We start from the raw sequence: 17139 nt of genomic DNA, 5'->3' as shown, positions 1-17139 counted from the left end.
GGACTCATTGTGTCTTTTAAAAAGAAAAGAAAATGTATGCTTACCTGAAATTGATTTCTTTTTAGACACGATGAGTCCACGGCCCGCCCTGTTCTATGAGACAGGTTATTATTATTATTTTTTTGTTAAACTTCAGACACCTCTGCACCTTGGCTTTTCCTTTATCTTCCTAACTTCGGTCGAATGACTGGAGGGGGAGGGAAGGGAGCAGCTATATATACAGTTCTGCTGTGGTGTTCTTTGCCTCCTCCTGCTGGCCAGGAGGCGATATCCCACAAGTAAGGATGAAATACGTGGACTCATCGTGTCTAAAAAGAAATAAATTTATCAGGTAAGCATAAATTTTCTTTTTTAGTCTCTGTCTGAATTTCAGGGACTATAATGTTTGTCTCTTTTTGCATTCATTTTGTGAAAAATTGTTGCTGCAAGATTTATTGTGCAGTTTATTTAAGGATTTTCTAGTTTAAAAAAAAAAAAAAAAGTCTGTTTAAAATTTAAAGGGACAGTAACGTTTATTTGTTTCATTAAAATTCTAAATTTGAACTTAGAATTTTTTATTGATTAAGGTTTTTCCTTTGGAATAATATAGAACAAGAGGCCCTGCAAGCTGTTGCTTGTGCTCTATGTTTAAATACTAATGTTGAGCCTCCTATCCATTTGTGTTCCTCTTGTATTGAGAGAACATTACATTACAAGGATAGACTTTTTGATTCTGAGCCTTCATTGTCTAGGACGGATGTTGTTCAGGAGTCTCCTGTTCGGGCTAATCCACAGCATTCTCCTCATACGTCCCAATCTTCTGCAGTGCCCTGTGTTTCGTCTCAGGTTGTTTTTTCCTTGCAGGATATGGCTACCCATATATCCTCGGCAGTATCTGAGACTTTGTCTGCTTTTCCTATGTTACAGGGGAAGCGCAAGAGGAGGTATAAGTTTTCTGCTTCTGTTGCAATTGTGTCTAGTGTTTCTTCTCATAAGTCTGAGGAGGAAGATACTTCAGTAGCATCTGAGGGTGAGATCTCGGATTCTGATAGTGCAAATTCTTCTTCTGAACCTGAGGTTGTTTCCTTTTTAGGTTTAAGCTGGAGCACCTCCATTTGTTATTCAAGGAGGTTTTGGCTACCTTGGATGACTCTGAGGCATCAGTCATGGTTATTCCTAAGAAATCTAGTAAACGTAATAAGTTTTTTTGATGTCCCTTTCTCAATGGAAGTTTTTCCTATACCAGATCGTGTTTCAGATATTATTGCACGAGAATGGGAGAAGCCTGGGATTCCTTTTTCCCCTTCTCCAATTTTTAGGAAGATGTTTCCTATTGCTGATTCTATTAAGGAATCTTGGCAGATGGTTCCTAAAGTGGAGGGAGCAGTTTCCACTCTCACCAAGAGGACCACTATTCCTATTGAGGACAGCTGTTCCTTTAAAGATCCTATGGATAAGAAGTTGGAAGCTTTGCTTAAAAAGATTTATGTTCACCAGGGGTATCGATGGCAAACGACTGCATGTATTGCTACGGTTACTAGTGCGGTGGCATATTGGTTTGATGCATTGTCTGATTCTATTCAGCAAGATACTCCTCTTGAAGAAATTCAAGATAGAATCAAGGCTTTGAAGTTGGCTAATTCTTTTATTGCAGATGCTTCTCTACAGGTCATCAAGTTGGGAGCTAACATTTCTGGTTTTGCCATTTTATCTCGCAGAGCTTTATGGTTAAAATCCTGGTCTGCGGATGTGTCCTCTAAGTCTAAGCTTTTGTCTATTCTTTACAAAGGTAAGACCTTGTTTGGGCCAGGTTTGGCTGAGATTATTTCTGATCTTACGGGAGGGAAGAGGCATTCCCTTCCTCGGGATAAAATAAATAAACAGAAGGGTCAGCAGAGTAATTTTCGTTCCTTTCGTAACTTCTCTGGTAAATCTTCCTCTTCTTCCTCCAAGCAGGAACAGTCCAAGCCATCTTGGAAGTCAAATCAGTCTTGGAATAAGGGGAAGCAGTCCAGGAAGCCTGTTGCTGACTCAAAATCAGCATGAAGGGTCTGCTCCTGATCTGGGAATGGATCTTGTGGGGGGCAGACTCTCTTTCTTTGCTCAAGCTTGGGTTCAAGATGGTCAGAATCCCTGGGTGGTAGATATTGTGTCCCAGGTTTACAAACTGGAGTTCAAGAATTTTCCTGCCAGAGGCAGGTTTCTTCTCTCCAGGTTATCTGTAAACCAGATAAAAGGAGAGGCGTTCTTACGTTGTGTTCAGATTCTTTCCAACATAGGAGTGATAGGTTCTGTTTTTTTCAGGAACAGGGTCTGGGTTTTTATTACAATCTCTTCGTCGTTCCCAAAAAGGAGGGAACTTTCAGACCTATTTTAGATCTCAAGAGTGTAAACAAGTTTCTCAGGGTTCCGTTTTTCAAGATAGAAACTATTCATTCCATTCTTCCTTTGGTTCAGGAATGTCAGTTCATGACCACAGTGGATCTAAAGGACGCGTATCTGCATATTCCCATTCACAGGGATCATCACAGGTTCCTAAAATTTGCATTTCTAGACAAACATTTTCAGTTTGTAGCTCTTCCTTTTGGTCTGGCAACAGCTCCCAGAATTTTTTCAAAGGTACTGGGAGTATTGTTGGCGGTGCTTCGATTGAAGGGTGTTGCAGTGGCTCCTTATCTGGACGACATTCTAGTTCAGGCTCCATCTTTTCAACTAGCAAACTCCCACACAGAGTTGCAAAATGGGTGGAGCAATGGCACTACAAGCCAACAAACTCCCAAGTCTTTGCCCAGTGGTAAATTATAGATAAAAATATGAATGTTGTACTGGTATTGAAGGGGAGGGGTGCTTTGCACAAAAATTTATTATAGAGCAAAGGCATGGAGATACAAAATAGATCCCCACTAAGTATAGGAGAATAGCACTCACTGTCCTGACTCAAAGAGGCGGAATAAAATTACCTAAAGGAAAACATAACTTTTAATAAGTGATAAATAAAAAGGGTTTCGACAAAAATTAAAAACCTAAGATTGAGTGGTCATAGATAAGTTACCTTAAAGGGACATTAAACCCCAAAATTTTCTTTCATGCTTTAGAAAGAGCATGCAGTTTTAAACAACTTTCTAATTTATTTCTATTATCTAATTTGCTTCATTCTCTTGATATTCATTGCTGAAAAGCATATCTAGATAGGCTCAGTAGCTGCTGATTGGTTGCTGCACATAGATGCCTCGTGATTGGCTCTCCCATGTGCATTGTTCTTTCTTCAACAAAGGATATCTAAAAAATGAAGCAAATTAGAGAAGTACATTGGAAAGTTGTTTAACCCCTTAACGACTGAGGACGTGCAGGGTACGTCCTCAGAAAAAAGGCAGTTAATGCCTGAGAACGTACCCTGCACGTCCTCAGTGTGGAAAGCAGCTGGAAGCGATCCTGATCACTTCCAGCTGTTTTCCGGTTATTGCAGGATGCCTCGATATTGAGGCATCCTGCAATAACATTTTTTACCCCTCCGGTGCAGAGAGAGCCACTCTGTGGCCCTCTCTGCACCGGACATCGATGGCCGCATTCGTTGGTGGGTGGGAGCTGAAGTGGGAGGTGGGTGGGCGGCCATCGATGGCTTCTTGGTAAAAGAGGGGGGCGGGATCGGGGGCGGTATCGCCGGGGGCGCGCACGGGCGCGCGCGCGTGCACGGGGGGTGGTGGGCGGGCGCGTGCACGGGGAGGGAGCGGGTGGGAACCACTTACACTACAGAAAGGGTTTTTTTATTATGGGGAGAAAGGAGGGATAAAATCCCTGAATAAAGTAATCTAAGGGATCTGGGAGGGGGTGGGGGATTAGTCTTGGGGGGGGGGGGGAAGCTACACTGCAGAAAAAACAAAAATAAAAATAAAATAGACATTTTTACATGCAAATTGGGTACTGGCAGACAGCTGCCAGTACCCAAGATGGCCCCCAATAAGGCAGAGGGGGAGGGTTAGAGAGCTGTATTGGGGGGGATCAGGGAGGTTGGGGGCTAAGGGGGGAATCTTACACAGCAGCATATGTAAATATGCTATATATAAAAAAAGGATACCTTTTATTTTAGTACTGGCAGACTTTCTGCCAGTACTTAAGATGGCGGGGACAATTTTTGGGGTGGGGGAGGAAAGAGAGCTCTTTGGGAGGGATCAGGGGGTCTGATGTGTCAGGTGGGAAGCTGATCTCTACACTAAAGCTAAAATTAACCCTGCAAACTCCATACAAGCTACCTAATTAACCCCTTCATTGCTGGGCATAATTCACGTGTTGTGCGCAGTGGCATTTAGCGGCCTTCTAATTACCAAAAAGCAACACCAAATCCATATATGTCTGCTATTTTTGAACAAAGGAGACCCCAGAGAAGCATTTACAACCATTTGTGCCATAATTGCACAAAATGTTTGTAAATGATTTCAGTGAGAAATCTAAAATTTTGAAAAATTTAACGTTTTTCTTTATTTGATCGCATTTGGCGGTGAAATGGTGGCATGAAATATACCAAAATGGGCGTAGATCAATACTTTGGGTTGTCTACTACACTACACTAAAGCTAAAATTACCCCAAAAAGCTCCCTACATGCTCCCTTATTAACCCCTTCCCTGCTGTGCATAATACATGCATGGTGCGCAGTGGCATTTAGCGGCCTTCTAATTACCAAAAAGCAACGTCAAAGCCATATATGTCTGCTATTTCTGAACAAAGGGGATTCCAGAGAAAAATTTACAACCATTTATGCCATAATTGCACAAGCTGTTTGTAAATAATTTCAGTGAGAATCCTAAAGTTTGTGAAAAAATTTGTGAAAAAGTGAACAATTTTTTTTATTTGATCGCATTTGGCGGTGAAATGGTGGCATGAAATATACCAAAATGGGCCTAGATCAATACTTTGGGATGTCTTCTAAAAAAAAATATATACATGTCAAGGGATATTCAGGTATTCCTGACAGATATCAGGGTTCCAATGTAACTAGCGCTCATTTTGAAAAAAAGTGGTTTGGAAATAGCAAAGTGCTACTTGTATTTATGGCCCTATAACTTGCAAAAAAAGTAAAGAACGTGCAAACATTGGGTATTTCTAAACTCAGGACAAAATTTAGAAATTATTTAGCATGGGTGTTTTTTGGTGGTTGTAGATGTGTAACAGATTTTGGGGGACAAAGTTAGAAAAAGTGTGTTTTTTTCCATTTTTTCCTCATATTTTATATTTTCTTTTATAGTAAATAATAAGATATGATGAAAATAATGGTATCTTTAGAAAGTCCATTTAATGGCGAGAAAAACGGTATATAATATGTGTGGGTACAGTAAAAGAGTAAGAGGAAAATTACAGCTAAACACAAACACTGCAAAAATGTAAAAATAGCCTTGGTCCCAAATGGACAGAAAATGGAAAAGTGCTGTGGTCATTAAGGGGTTAAAATGGTATTCTCTATCTGAATCATGAAAGAAAAAATGTGGGTTTAGTGTCCCTTTAATATAATTAATTAAATGGGCCTCTGTGGTATGATAGCCAGAATAGTTATTAAGGTAATAACATATGCATATTTTCTTGTGTTATTTGAGGTATAATGGATATATGTTAGTTGGGTTATATCTAACTGATAAAATATGATAGGGGTAATTAAATTTGAATACCCTGGTGGTGTATACCATCTAAAAGATAGAGAGTGGAGTACACCTAGAGGGACTGCCAGAATCAGTATGAGCTATTTACAGTCAGAATGAATATTAACATAATGTATCTAGAGTCACCAAAGGGTAAGTTTATGAAGTATTACCAGATAGTGGATATGTAATGCTTGAACACATGTGCGTATATATTTATTGTTATTTGTTATTGTGTGCTGTTTATTGCATCAGCAATAGTTATAGTCCCAAGTGATTTTGTGTATTCACTTATTAATTGTACACCTGTGATAACTGGGTTAGTAATCTACCAATTCCAGTATGGGGCTGTAGAGTATAAGCACTATTATAGATTATAATCCATTGGCATATGTAATCTATTAAACTGCATTACTGTGTTGAAATGGTATAAAGGATAATTGAAGGATAGAAAATATGAGGTGCTTGAACACGTTAGTTTTATTATTGATAATACATCAGCCACAGTCCTCCCTCATATTTCTTGTTAATATTGGTTACCCAAGTTAACAGAGATCTATGTCTTAAATATCACATTTTGTATCGCAACAGCGTGTTTGACTTGTAGTAAATTGTCACTACGTATCAGAGGTAATTACTTGGATCAAATTATTTAGTTATATGGAAACCCTTTGTAGCGTCAGGTAGGTATAATGCAGAGTAAGGTCACCAGTATCGTATTCACAATGGGTTCTTCAATTATCCTTTATACCATTTCAACACAGTAATGCAGTTTAATAGATTACATATGCCAGTGGATTATAATCTATAATAGTGCTTATACTCTACAGCCCCATACTGGAATTGGTAGATTACTAACCCAGTTATCACAGGTGTACAATTAATAAGTGAATACACAAAATCACTTGGGACTATAACTATTGCTGATGCAATAAACAGCACACAATAACAAATAACAATAAATATATACACACATGTGTTCAAGCATTACATATCCACTATCTGGTAATACTTCATAAACTTACCCTTTGGTGACTCTAGATACATTATGTTAAGATTCATTCTGACTGTAAATAGCTCATACTGATTCTGGCAGTCCCTCTAGGTGTACTCCACTCTCTATCTTTTAGATGGTATATACCACCAGGGTATTAAAATTTAATTACCCCTATCATATTTTATGAGCTAGATATAACCCAACTAACATATACCCATTATACCTCAAATACCACAAGAAAATATGCGTATGTTATTACCTTAAAGGGACACTGTAGCCAAAAATGTAATTCCGTGATTCAGATTGAGCATGAAATTTCAATCAAATTTCGAATTTACTCCTATTAGCAAATTATCTTCATTCTCTTGGTATCATTATTTGAAATGCAAGAATGTAAATTTAGTTGCCGGCCCATTTTTGTTGAACAACCTGAGTTGTCCTTGCTGATTAGTGGATAAATTCATCCACCAATAAAAAAGTGCTGTCCAGAGTACTGAAACCAAAATAAAGCTTTTTTTCCAAAAAAGATAGCAAGAGAACCAAGATAAATTGATAATAGGAGTAAATTAGAAAGTTGAGTAAAATTGCATGCTCTTTCAGAATTACAAATGAACAAATATGGGTTCAGTGTCCCTTTTAATAACTATTCTGGCTATCATACCACAGAGGCCCATTTAATTAATTATATTAAGGTAACTTATCTATGACCACTCAATCCTAGGTTTTAAATTTTTGTCGAAACCCTTTTTATTTATCACTTATTAAAAGTTATGTTTTAATTTAGGTAATTGTATTCCGCCTCTTTGAGTCAGGACAGTGAGTGCTATTCTCGCATACTTAGTGGGGATCTCTTTTGTATCTCCACGCCTTTGCTCTATAAATCCCACACAGAGTTGTTGTTGTCTTTTCTGCGCTCCCACGGTTGGAAGGTGAATTTAGGAAAAAGTTCCTTAATTCCGGCTACAAGAGTGGTATTTTTGGGGACCATTATAGATTCTCTAGAGATGAACATTTTTCTGACAGAAGCAAGAAAGTCAAAGATTTTCACTACGTGTCTTGCTCTTCAGTCCCTTCCTCAGCCGTCAGTGGCTCAGTGCATGGAGGTTATTGGTCTGATGGTTTCAGTCATGGACATCATTCCATTTGCTCGTTTCCATCTCAGACCTCTGCAATCTCCAAAGATTGTTCTAGATCAGATGTCCAGAGATTCTCTTCCATGGTGGTTGTCTCAGGATCTTCTCTCTCAGGGAACTTGCTTTCACAGATCTGTCTGTGTGATTGTAACCACAGATGCCAGTTTGCTGGGCTGGGGTGCTGTCTGGGGTTCATTAAAGGCTCAGGGTCTATGGACTCGGGAGGAGTCGGTTCTTCCAATAAATGTTTTGGAACTGAGAACAATTTTCAATGCTGTTCTAGCCTGGCCTCAGCTAGCTTCAACCCAATTTATCAGGTTTCAGTCAGACAACATAACGTCAGTGGCTTACATCAATCATCAGGGAGGAACTCTGAGTTCCTTGGCCATGACAGAGGTAGCCAAGATTATTCAGCGGGCGGAGATTCACAACTGTTGTCTGTCTGCTATCCACATTCCAGGGGTGGACAATTGGGAAGCAGATTTTCTGAGTAGACAGACTTTTCATCCGGGGGAGTGGGAACTTCATCCAGAGGTATTTTCCAGCTTGATTCTCAGTTGGGGGCAGCCGGAGTTGGATCCCATGGCATCTTGTCAGAATGCCAAGCTCCCGAGGTACGGGTCGAGGTCAAAGGATCCTCAGGCTGTTCTGATAGATGCTCTGGCAGTTCCTTGGACTTTCAGTCTGGCATATGTGTTCCCTCCGTTTGCTCTTCTTCCTCGGGTCATTGCTCGGTCAAACAAGAGAGGGCATTGGTGATTCTCATTGCTCCGGCGTGACCTCGCAGAATCTGGTTTGCAGATCTGGTGTCTTCTTTTCCACCTTGGCGTCTTCCATTAAGGAAGGACCTTCTTCTGCAGGGTCCCTTCCTTCATCCAAATCTCGTTTCTCTGAAACTGACTGCTTGGAGATTGAACGCTTGATTCTTTCTAAGCGTGGTTAGACTATGATTCAGGCTCGTAAGCCTGTGACTAGGATTTTTCTCCAGGAGGGTTTGGAGAAAGATTTATTTGCTAGTACCCTGAAGGGTCAAATTTCTGCTTTATCTATTTCATTGCACAAGCACCTGGCGGATGTGCTAGATGTTCATTCTTTTTTTCAGGCCTTGGTTAGAATTTGACCTGTGTTTAAGCCTACTACTTCACCTTGGAGTCTTAATTTGGTTCTTAGAGTCCTTCAACAGTCTCAGTTTGAACCTATGCATTCAAGAGATTGTTGTTCCTCCTTTGTGTCCTAATCCTTCTTCTCATAAGGAGTATTTGTTGCACAACCTGGATGTGGTTCGTGCATTGAAATATTATTTGCAGGGGACTAAGAATTTTCGCCAGTCTTCTTCTTTATTTGTTGTTTTTTCTGGGAAGCGTAAGGGTAAGAAAGCTACGCTACTTCTTTCTTGTTGGTTGAGGAGTGTTATTCGCTTGGCATATGAGACTGCTGGTCAGCAGCCTTCTGAGAGAATCACGGCTCATTCCATGAGGACTGTTTCATCTTCTTGGGCTTTCAAAAATTGAGGTTCTGTAGATCTGCTTTGCAAGGCTGCGACTTGGTCATTTTTCTTACTTTTTCTAAATTTTGCAAATTTTATAATTTTGCTTCAGCAGAGGCTTCTTTTGGGAGAAAGGTTCTTCAAGCAGTGGTGCCTTCTGTTTAGGTTAACTGTCTTGTCCCTCCCTTATCATCCGTGTCCTCTAGCTTGGGTATTGGTTCCCAACAGTAATCCTGTTTAGGTTAACTGTCTTGTCCCTCCCTTATCATCCGTGTCCTCTAGCTTGGGTATTGGTTCCCAACAGTAATTAAGATGATCCGTGGACTCACTGTGTCATTAGAAAGAAAACATAATTTATTCTTACCTGATAAATGTATTTATTTCTTGACACGGTGAGTCCACGGCCCGCCCTGTTTTTCAGACAGTTTGCTTTTCTATAAACTTCAGGCACCTTAGATTACTTCCTTTCTCCTTTCCCTTTGGTCGAATGACTGGGGATTGTGGGTAGGGGGAGTGGTATTTAACACCTTTTGCTGTGGTGCTCTTTGCCTCCTCCTGCTGGTCAGGAGTGATATTCCCAATAGTAATTAAGATGATCCGTGGACTCACTGTGTCAAGAAAGAAATACATTGATCAGGTAAGAATAAATTATGTTTTTAATGTCCTTTTTAAAATGCTTCTGACTTTATCACAATTGTTACTGTGCTTTAAAAGTAATACAATTTTCCTGGCTAATGGTCATGCATTTTGTAAATCCATTTTAATAAAATAAGTTGTTTCCGTCTCTATTCTTTTCATAGGTTATAAAGTGTCGAAATGACCTAATGCACTCTTCTGACATGGAGCTGTCATCTTCCTGGCTGAAAGATTTTGGAACGACAATAAATAACTTTATTTCAGAGTTCAGACATGTTCCAGGTCTTAAAGAGGAAGGTAGTAAGATAAAACAGGTAAGAAGACAGCGTGTTTGTGTTAACTATAAAATGCCTTAAAAGGGTATTTTCTTTAACTATAGATAGCTAAAATGATTCTGACTGAAAAAACATTTTGAAAACGTAAAATAAAATATATTTGTTGCATATATTTTAGAGTCTCATTCTTTATTTTGTATTACAAGTGCTATGTAGCTTATAATTATTAAAGGGGCATGAAAGTTGAAATGAAACTATCATGGATCAGAAAAAGCATGACATTTTTAGAGATTTTACAATGTTCTTCTTTGATCACTCCACTTAAACAACTTTTGTATTTACTTTTGTTATCTAATTTGCTTTGTTCTCCTGGTATCCTTTGTTGAAAAACATACCTAAGTAGGCTTAGGTGCTAGATTCTGATTGGTGGCTGCACAAATATACTTTTTTTTTATTGGTAAAGAGAATGAAGCAAAATTGATAATAGAAGTAAATTGGAAAGTTTTTTTTTAATCTATCTGAATCACTTGTGTTTCATGTTCTCTTAAATGTCCATGTAGGTACTGCATTCAGACTGGACTACTGAAAGCTTCTGTCGATATGAAGTTGATGGCCCTGTATTAATGGGTGACAACGAAGTATTAGCTGAGGAATTTTCGTTAACATTAATATACAATACTGAGAAGCAACTTATTCAACAATTGCTTGAAGAGCGGTATCTACAACTGGAAGAAGATGAAGCATTGTCTGAGGATGTGGGTATTAATCTATTGTAATAAACCATGGGTAATGGAAACTGCTATGATAGATTGCTTTAATTATTTATTCTAATACCAGGATCTGGATGGTGTGCATAAACTGAAGACGGTTATAACTGACCATGAAGATCTGCAAGAAGACATGGATAGGCTTGAACTGTTGCTGAGGAAACCTAATCAACAGGAAGGTGGGTCTTTGTCGTTTTTTTTTAGTTTTTTTTTTATTAGATTTACTTTAGTCAACCATAATAAATATTCTTTGTATACACGAGGCAGTATAAGCTAAGCAACGTTGTTTCATTTACAGGGGCATTAAAGTCAAATAGAACATGCAATTTCAAGACAAAGTTTTCTAATTAAAATCAGACTTTTGTAAAGTGACTTATCATCATTTTTACTTTGTTCTCTTTGTATAGTTTGTTGAAAAGCATATGTACATATCCCCAGCTATAGCAATGCACTACTGGGAGATAGCTTGTGATTGGTGGCTACATACATTGCCTTTTGTCATTGACTCACCAGATGTATTTAGCTAGATCTCATTTGTGTATTGCTGATCTTGCTGTGCTTTTAACTCCTGCAAAGGAACTAAAGAGCATTTTCTTTTTGAATTTATTTTCTAATGTGCAAGAAGGCCTGGATTATTTTTTACATTGCTTAGTTAAGTTTAGTATTCTTGGGTAACCATAGATGTTTCCCCATATTATTGAAATGCAGTCTGTTAAGAGATTTTTAATACTTTGTTGTTACAGCCATTCTATATTCCATAATCTGTGATAAATTTGGCACATTTGTCCCACTGCAAACATAGTTTTATCCACATTCAATTTAACATTGGCACTGATAAACTAAGGCAACAAAAATCATTAAAGCTTACAACAAAAATATTTTCCATTTTTACTTCCATTATCAAATTTACCTCTTTCTCTGGGTATTTTTGTTTGAAAAGTAGCTCTTTTCCATGAGGGCTTACTGAGGTAAGCGCAGCAGTGTGCATGTTTCTTAAACTCTATATTTAATGTTGTTAAGAAAATTGTTGCAAAACTGTTGCCATATAGAGCTTAAAGGACAGTTAAATGCAGTAAAATTAAACAACATATAAATGCATAATACAAATATAGAGCTTATTCTGAATTTGAAATAAATAGTAGATTTTTTGACAGATGTTTCCTTCAATTTTCCTTGCCCTGTATCATGTTACAGCCATTAGCAAATCACAGGCTCATATGCATATACGCAGAATTTCTGCACCTGCTCTGTAGGAGCAAGTGCCTCAGAAAATGTACATATAAAAAAACTGTGCACGTATATTATGAAGGACATGAATTTAAATTGCCTGATCTATCTGAATAATGAAAATTTTAACTTTAGACGTTAGTGTCCCTTTAAGATACATGACTGCTCCTGAACCTATCTAGGTATGCTGTCATGGAAAGGTGCCACATTTTAACAAAGAGTGCCATGACAAAAAGATAAACATTATAAGAGAAGTAAATTGAATTTTTTTTTTAATTGTATTTATGAATTATGAATTATGAATGTTTAACTTTTGAAGTCATTTTAATGCTACATAACACTCACTATTTATTATTGTATTTATTATGCATATCAAAGTGCAGCAGTTTTCATTTTTCAAGGCACAGTACATACACTGTGCCTTGTCAGGGAGACCGTGGTGGCTTGTGTGACACAAACTAACTCTTTGCTGACAGTACACACTGCCTCCAACTCCCTAAGAAGATGGTCTTTAAATTCTGGTGATAGTTGCACTTGCAGCATATGTGTGCATGCGTCTCAAACACTAATAACATTTACTAGAAGAATTCATCAAATGGAAGTATATTACAAAAATTATTCTATTCAAAATTGAAAAACCATTATGTCTCCTTTATTAATCAAATACTTTTAAGGTGTTGTGCAAAGCCTAGATTTTCTATCATGATTCAAGGTTCTTAATATTGCTAAGGTTTTTTTAATGTTATTTTTTATGAAAGACCCATAGTTTAGAAGTCTTTTGCATGACATTTAAGAAGCTAAGTGTTATGTGCATTGCTGACAGTGGGGTGGAATTGCCAAACCCTGTTTTTCAATATAATGGGTCTGGGGTCATACTTGACTCAGATCTTTCTTTCACTCCTCACATTCAGTCCTTGGCCAAATCCTGCGTGCCCACCTTAAAAACATCTCTAAAATTAGACATTTCCTTACACAAGACACAACTAAGATTTTAATCCACTCTCTCATCCTTTCCTCCAGGATTAAACACAAAATTCTCACTCTAACATACAAGGCCCTTAACTGCACTGCTCCCCCTATATCTCAGACCTTGTCTCCAGATACTCTCTCACCTGTCCCCTTTGCTCATGATCTCCTACTCTCCTCCTCTCTTGTTACCATCTACAGGACTTCTCCAGACTGACTCCTATCTTGTGGAACTCTCTGCCTCGCTCCACAAGATTCTCCCCTAGTTTTGAAAGCTTCAAGCGCTCCTTAAAGACTTTACTGTTCAGAGATGCCTACAACCTACACTAACATATCCTAACCTCTCCTCCTTTTTATCCCCTTGATCCCCTAAGCATGTAAGCCTATGAGCCCAGCTGTTTGTAGATCACCTTCATAAGAGCCGACTACAACAGTGCAACTCTCGGCAGGGCCCTCTACCCATTTGATCCCTATAAATGTTATCTTGTATACCGCCTATGTTTAGAGTGCTGCGGAATCTGTTGGCGCACTACAAATAACTGATAATAATAATAATAATATACTGAAAAAATACAAAATTCTTATGGAAATAAATGTCCTCCAACATGACATGCTAAATTAAAAACAATCCCAATAAAATGTTCAAATATCAGGAGTAAATCAACCTTGCAGTGTATTTTATTTTGACCCATTTCCTGCAATCCTGTCCATCTTACAAATCAATAAAGCAGGTTTATTTATAACTAGAAGTGAGTGTGTAGACTGTTGATTATCAAAGTCCAAATATTGACAACACCAATGTCTCTAGATGGTGTTTGTGGTTAAAGAGATATGAAACCCTAAAATGTTCTTTTGTGGTTTATACAGAGCATACCATTTTTAAAATGTACTTCTATTATCAAATTTGACTTGTTCCAATAGTATTCTGTGTAGGCATCTGGAGCACTAAATGGCAGGAAATAGTGCTGCTATCTAGTGCTCTTGCAAAACTGATGCCATATAGTGCTCCAGAAATGAGTCGGCTCCTAAGCATTTATCCCTGCTTTGTAACAAAAGATACCAAGAGAATGAAGAAAATTTGAAAAAAGAAGTAAATTTGAAAGTTATTTAAAATCGCATGCTCTATCTGAGTCATAAAAGAAAAAATTGGGGTTTCATATCCCTTTAATATTTCCCTTTGCGTCATCGTCTTTTCCTTTTTTCTTCTTCATCCATACTAACAACTACAGTGTTGATAAAGTCCATATTTCCTCTTCAGTCAATTAACATCTCACAATACTAATATGTAGACCATATAACCCCAACAGATAATGTCAATTTAACATTAAACATACAAGTGCCTAAGCTTCCACAATACTGTCATTTTTATGGGATAAGACTGATCCTTTTTTAAAAGGTATAAACATGGGAAAAAAATAATTACAGCTATATTTTTTTTCCACTTGACCTTCTCCTTTGTTGTTTAGAAATATTTTACTTAATCCTATAGCTTAAAGGAACACTCAAGTCAAAATTAAACTTTCATGATTCAGAAAGAGCACACAATTTTAAGAATTTTTTAAAAATTTACTTTCATTATCAAATCTTTTTATGCACAGTTTTTGAGGCACCAGGTCCTACTGAGCATGCGCAATATATATACGTATACTAGTCTACAATTGGCTGATGTCTGTCACATGGTACAAGGGGCTGGCAGACAGAAGAAAAAATACATTTGCCAGAAAAAAATCCACTGCTTTTTGTGAAATTCAGAGTGTGTTATTGCTTTGTCTATTTATTATGCACTTGTTAATTATGCAATTCTATTGTATTTAGTGGTCCTTTAAACATTTAGCTGTAACAATATAATGTGTTCATTATTTAGTGACAACTATTAGTTTGGGATTTTTTTCCCCACCAAATGCTATTTTAATGCCTAATATTTTGTTTGTTTTTAGCAAGTTCTTTGCCATGAAAAATGGATGAATAGAAGTCGCCTCCAGAGAAAAACACTGCTGCAAATCTGTGCAGTATATTTAAAAATATGGTTGAATACTGCCAGCTGGACATAGTTTCCAAGAAAAAGCCTTTGTCTCTGTAAGACATACTGTAATAGCTGGGTATAACATAAGAACAATATTATAACGCCAGCAATGCTATTTAAAGGGACAGTTTAGTCAAAATTCAACTTTCATGATTCAGATAGGATGTGACAATTTTAAACAACTTTCCAATTTACTTTGATCATCAAATTTAATCTCTTGGTATTCTTTTTTGAAAGCTAAACTTAGGTAGGCTCAAACTGTTTTTTTAAACAGTATAACCCCCTCTTATCTCAGTGCATTTTGACAATTTTTCAGTTAGACAGTGCTAGTTCATGTGTGTCATATAGATAAGATTGTGCTCACTCCTGTGGAATTATTTAGGAGTCAGCACTGATTGGTTAAACTACGTCTGTCAAAAGCTCTGAGATAAGAGGCTTAGATACCAGGTAATAACAGAGGCAATACGTGTATTAACATTACAGTGTTGGTCATGCAAAACTGGGGAATGGATAATAAAGGGATTATCTATCATTTTTAATACAATAAACATTTTCAAGTAGACTGTCCCTTTAACTGCTTTAAATTGACTTGAATCAGAGACCCACCAATAGCAACAAAGCTTCACAAATGTGTTAGCAGCAAAGAATAACTCTACACAAATAACATTCACCAATGAACTCCGCAAAATGAGACACAGTAACACTGGCTGTAAGTGTACACTATATTTTATATAGATAAATACTCGTAAAACATTTAGTTTTATGTTTAAATATATATTAGGGATTTTAACGTAACATTCTTTAATAACTCTTAGATATAGTCATTTTAAAGGTCTGCTTTCATTTTTCCACTTTCTACCTTTGCTCTGTATATTCTTATTTTCACATTACACCTGCTTGTATGTCTTACTGAGCTGTGGTTGCATACTTTGATACTATGCTTCTTAAAGGGACAGACTAGTCCAAAATAAACTTACATGATTTAGATAGGGCATGCCATTTTTTTTAAAAATTCTTTTTATTGAGAGCCAACACATGAGTACAATAATCAACAATTCCACACAGTATCATGAAGGTCACATCCACAAATACAGTAGGTATATCATCTCCTTAGGGTTGATATTATTCAAGACATAACAGAGATTCAATAGATCAATACATGACAATTAAGATAATCCGGATGCTAATGACAATTGACATTTTTGGTATCTACATATGTTTAGCCCTCTCATTTTACATTTTCATCCCCAACTAGTCCCCGAGCCCACCCCCCAAACCCCAAAATCCTAACCACCTTATATTATATTAAAGAGAGCTTGGGCATACAACATGTAAACATTTACATACAGGCAAGTTGAAATTGTGTAAGAACACACTTAATACATACACAATGGATATTGTAAGGAAATCAAATGATACGCAACAAATGAGAATAATAGACATGGATTACAGGGAAATAACCCTATGAACTGGTTTGTTTCATGTCTGTAAACGACTATGAAGTGGGCTTCCATAACATGCAATATATTGGGTTATAATAAAAGAATACATGAAAATTCATTCCAGACAGACATGGCAAATATCAACTGTACAAGTTCACCAAGATTTTCTCATTATCTGCTACCCGCGCTCTCTTATTTTTAACTTTTTAAACTAAACTAAACCTAAAACAAAACTGTAGGTTAATATGATTAGTGTGTATACCTGAATATGTTGCCCAGTACAATAAATTTAATCAAATATGGTTGCAGGTTGTAGAGACTCCATACTTTGCAAAGACATATGTAAGTCGAATATTTTTAGTAGGGATCTTGTTATTAGTTGGCAACTCAGGCTTAATGTGGTTATTCATCACAGTATATTAACTGCAACTGGGTGTTTCTGACGAAGGCAGATTAAGTTGTAACAATAGGAACTGTTCAGCATGGCTACATAACTTTTTAATCTAAACTGAAAAAAAAAAACTAAACAGTACTGTAGCTCAATATGCTTAGTATGTATACCTGAATATGTTGCCCAGCA

General features: G+C 37.2%; 1 protein-coding gene across 1 annotated transcript in view; it reads left to right on the top strand.

Annotated features, from left to right (window-relative positions):
- Nucleotides 1–16861, top strand: part of C3HXorf38 (chromosome 3 CXorf38 homolog) — a 48451-nt gene extending 31590 nt beyond the window's left edge. The window contains exons 4-7 of the mRNA XM_053706479.1: nt 10024–10173; nt 10695–10889; nt 10972–11080; nt 15032–16861. Of these exons, the coding sequence (XP_053562454.1) occupies nt 10024–10173; nt 10695–10889; nt 10972–11080; nt 15032–15048 (471 nt within the window). The 3' untranslated portion in view covers nt 15049–16861. The remainder of the gene's footprint in view (nt 1–10023; nt 10174–10694; nt 10890–10971; nt 11081–15031) is intronic.
- Nucleotides 16862–17139: the final 278 nt, after the last annotated feature.

Source organism: Bombina bombina, chromosome 3, assembly GCF_027579735.1.
Source record: "Bombina bombina isolate aBomBom1 chromosome 3, aBomBom1.pri, whole genome shotgun sequence".
Classification (NCBI taxonomy): domain Eukaryota; kingdom Metazoa; phylum Chordata; class Amphibia; order Anura; family Bombinatoridae; genus Bombina; species Bombina bombina.
The sequence above is the reverse complement of the archived record's forward strand: the minus strand, read 5'-3'. Positions and strand labels throughout refer to the sequence as shown.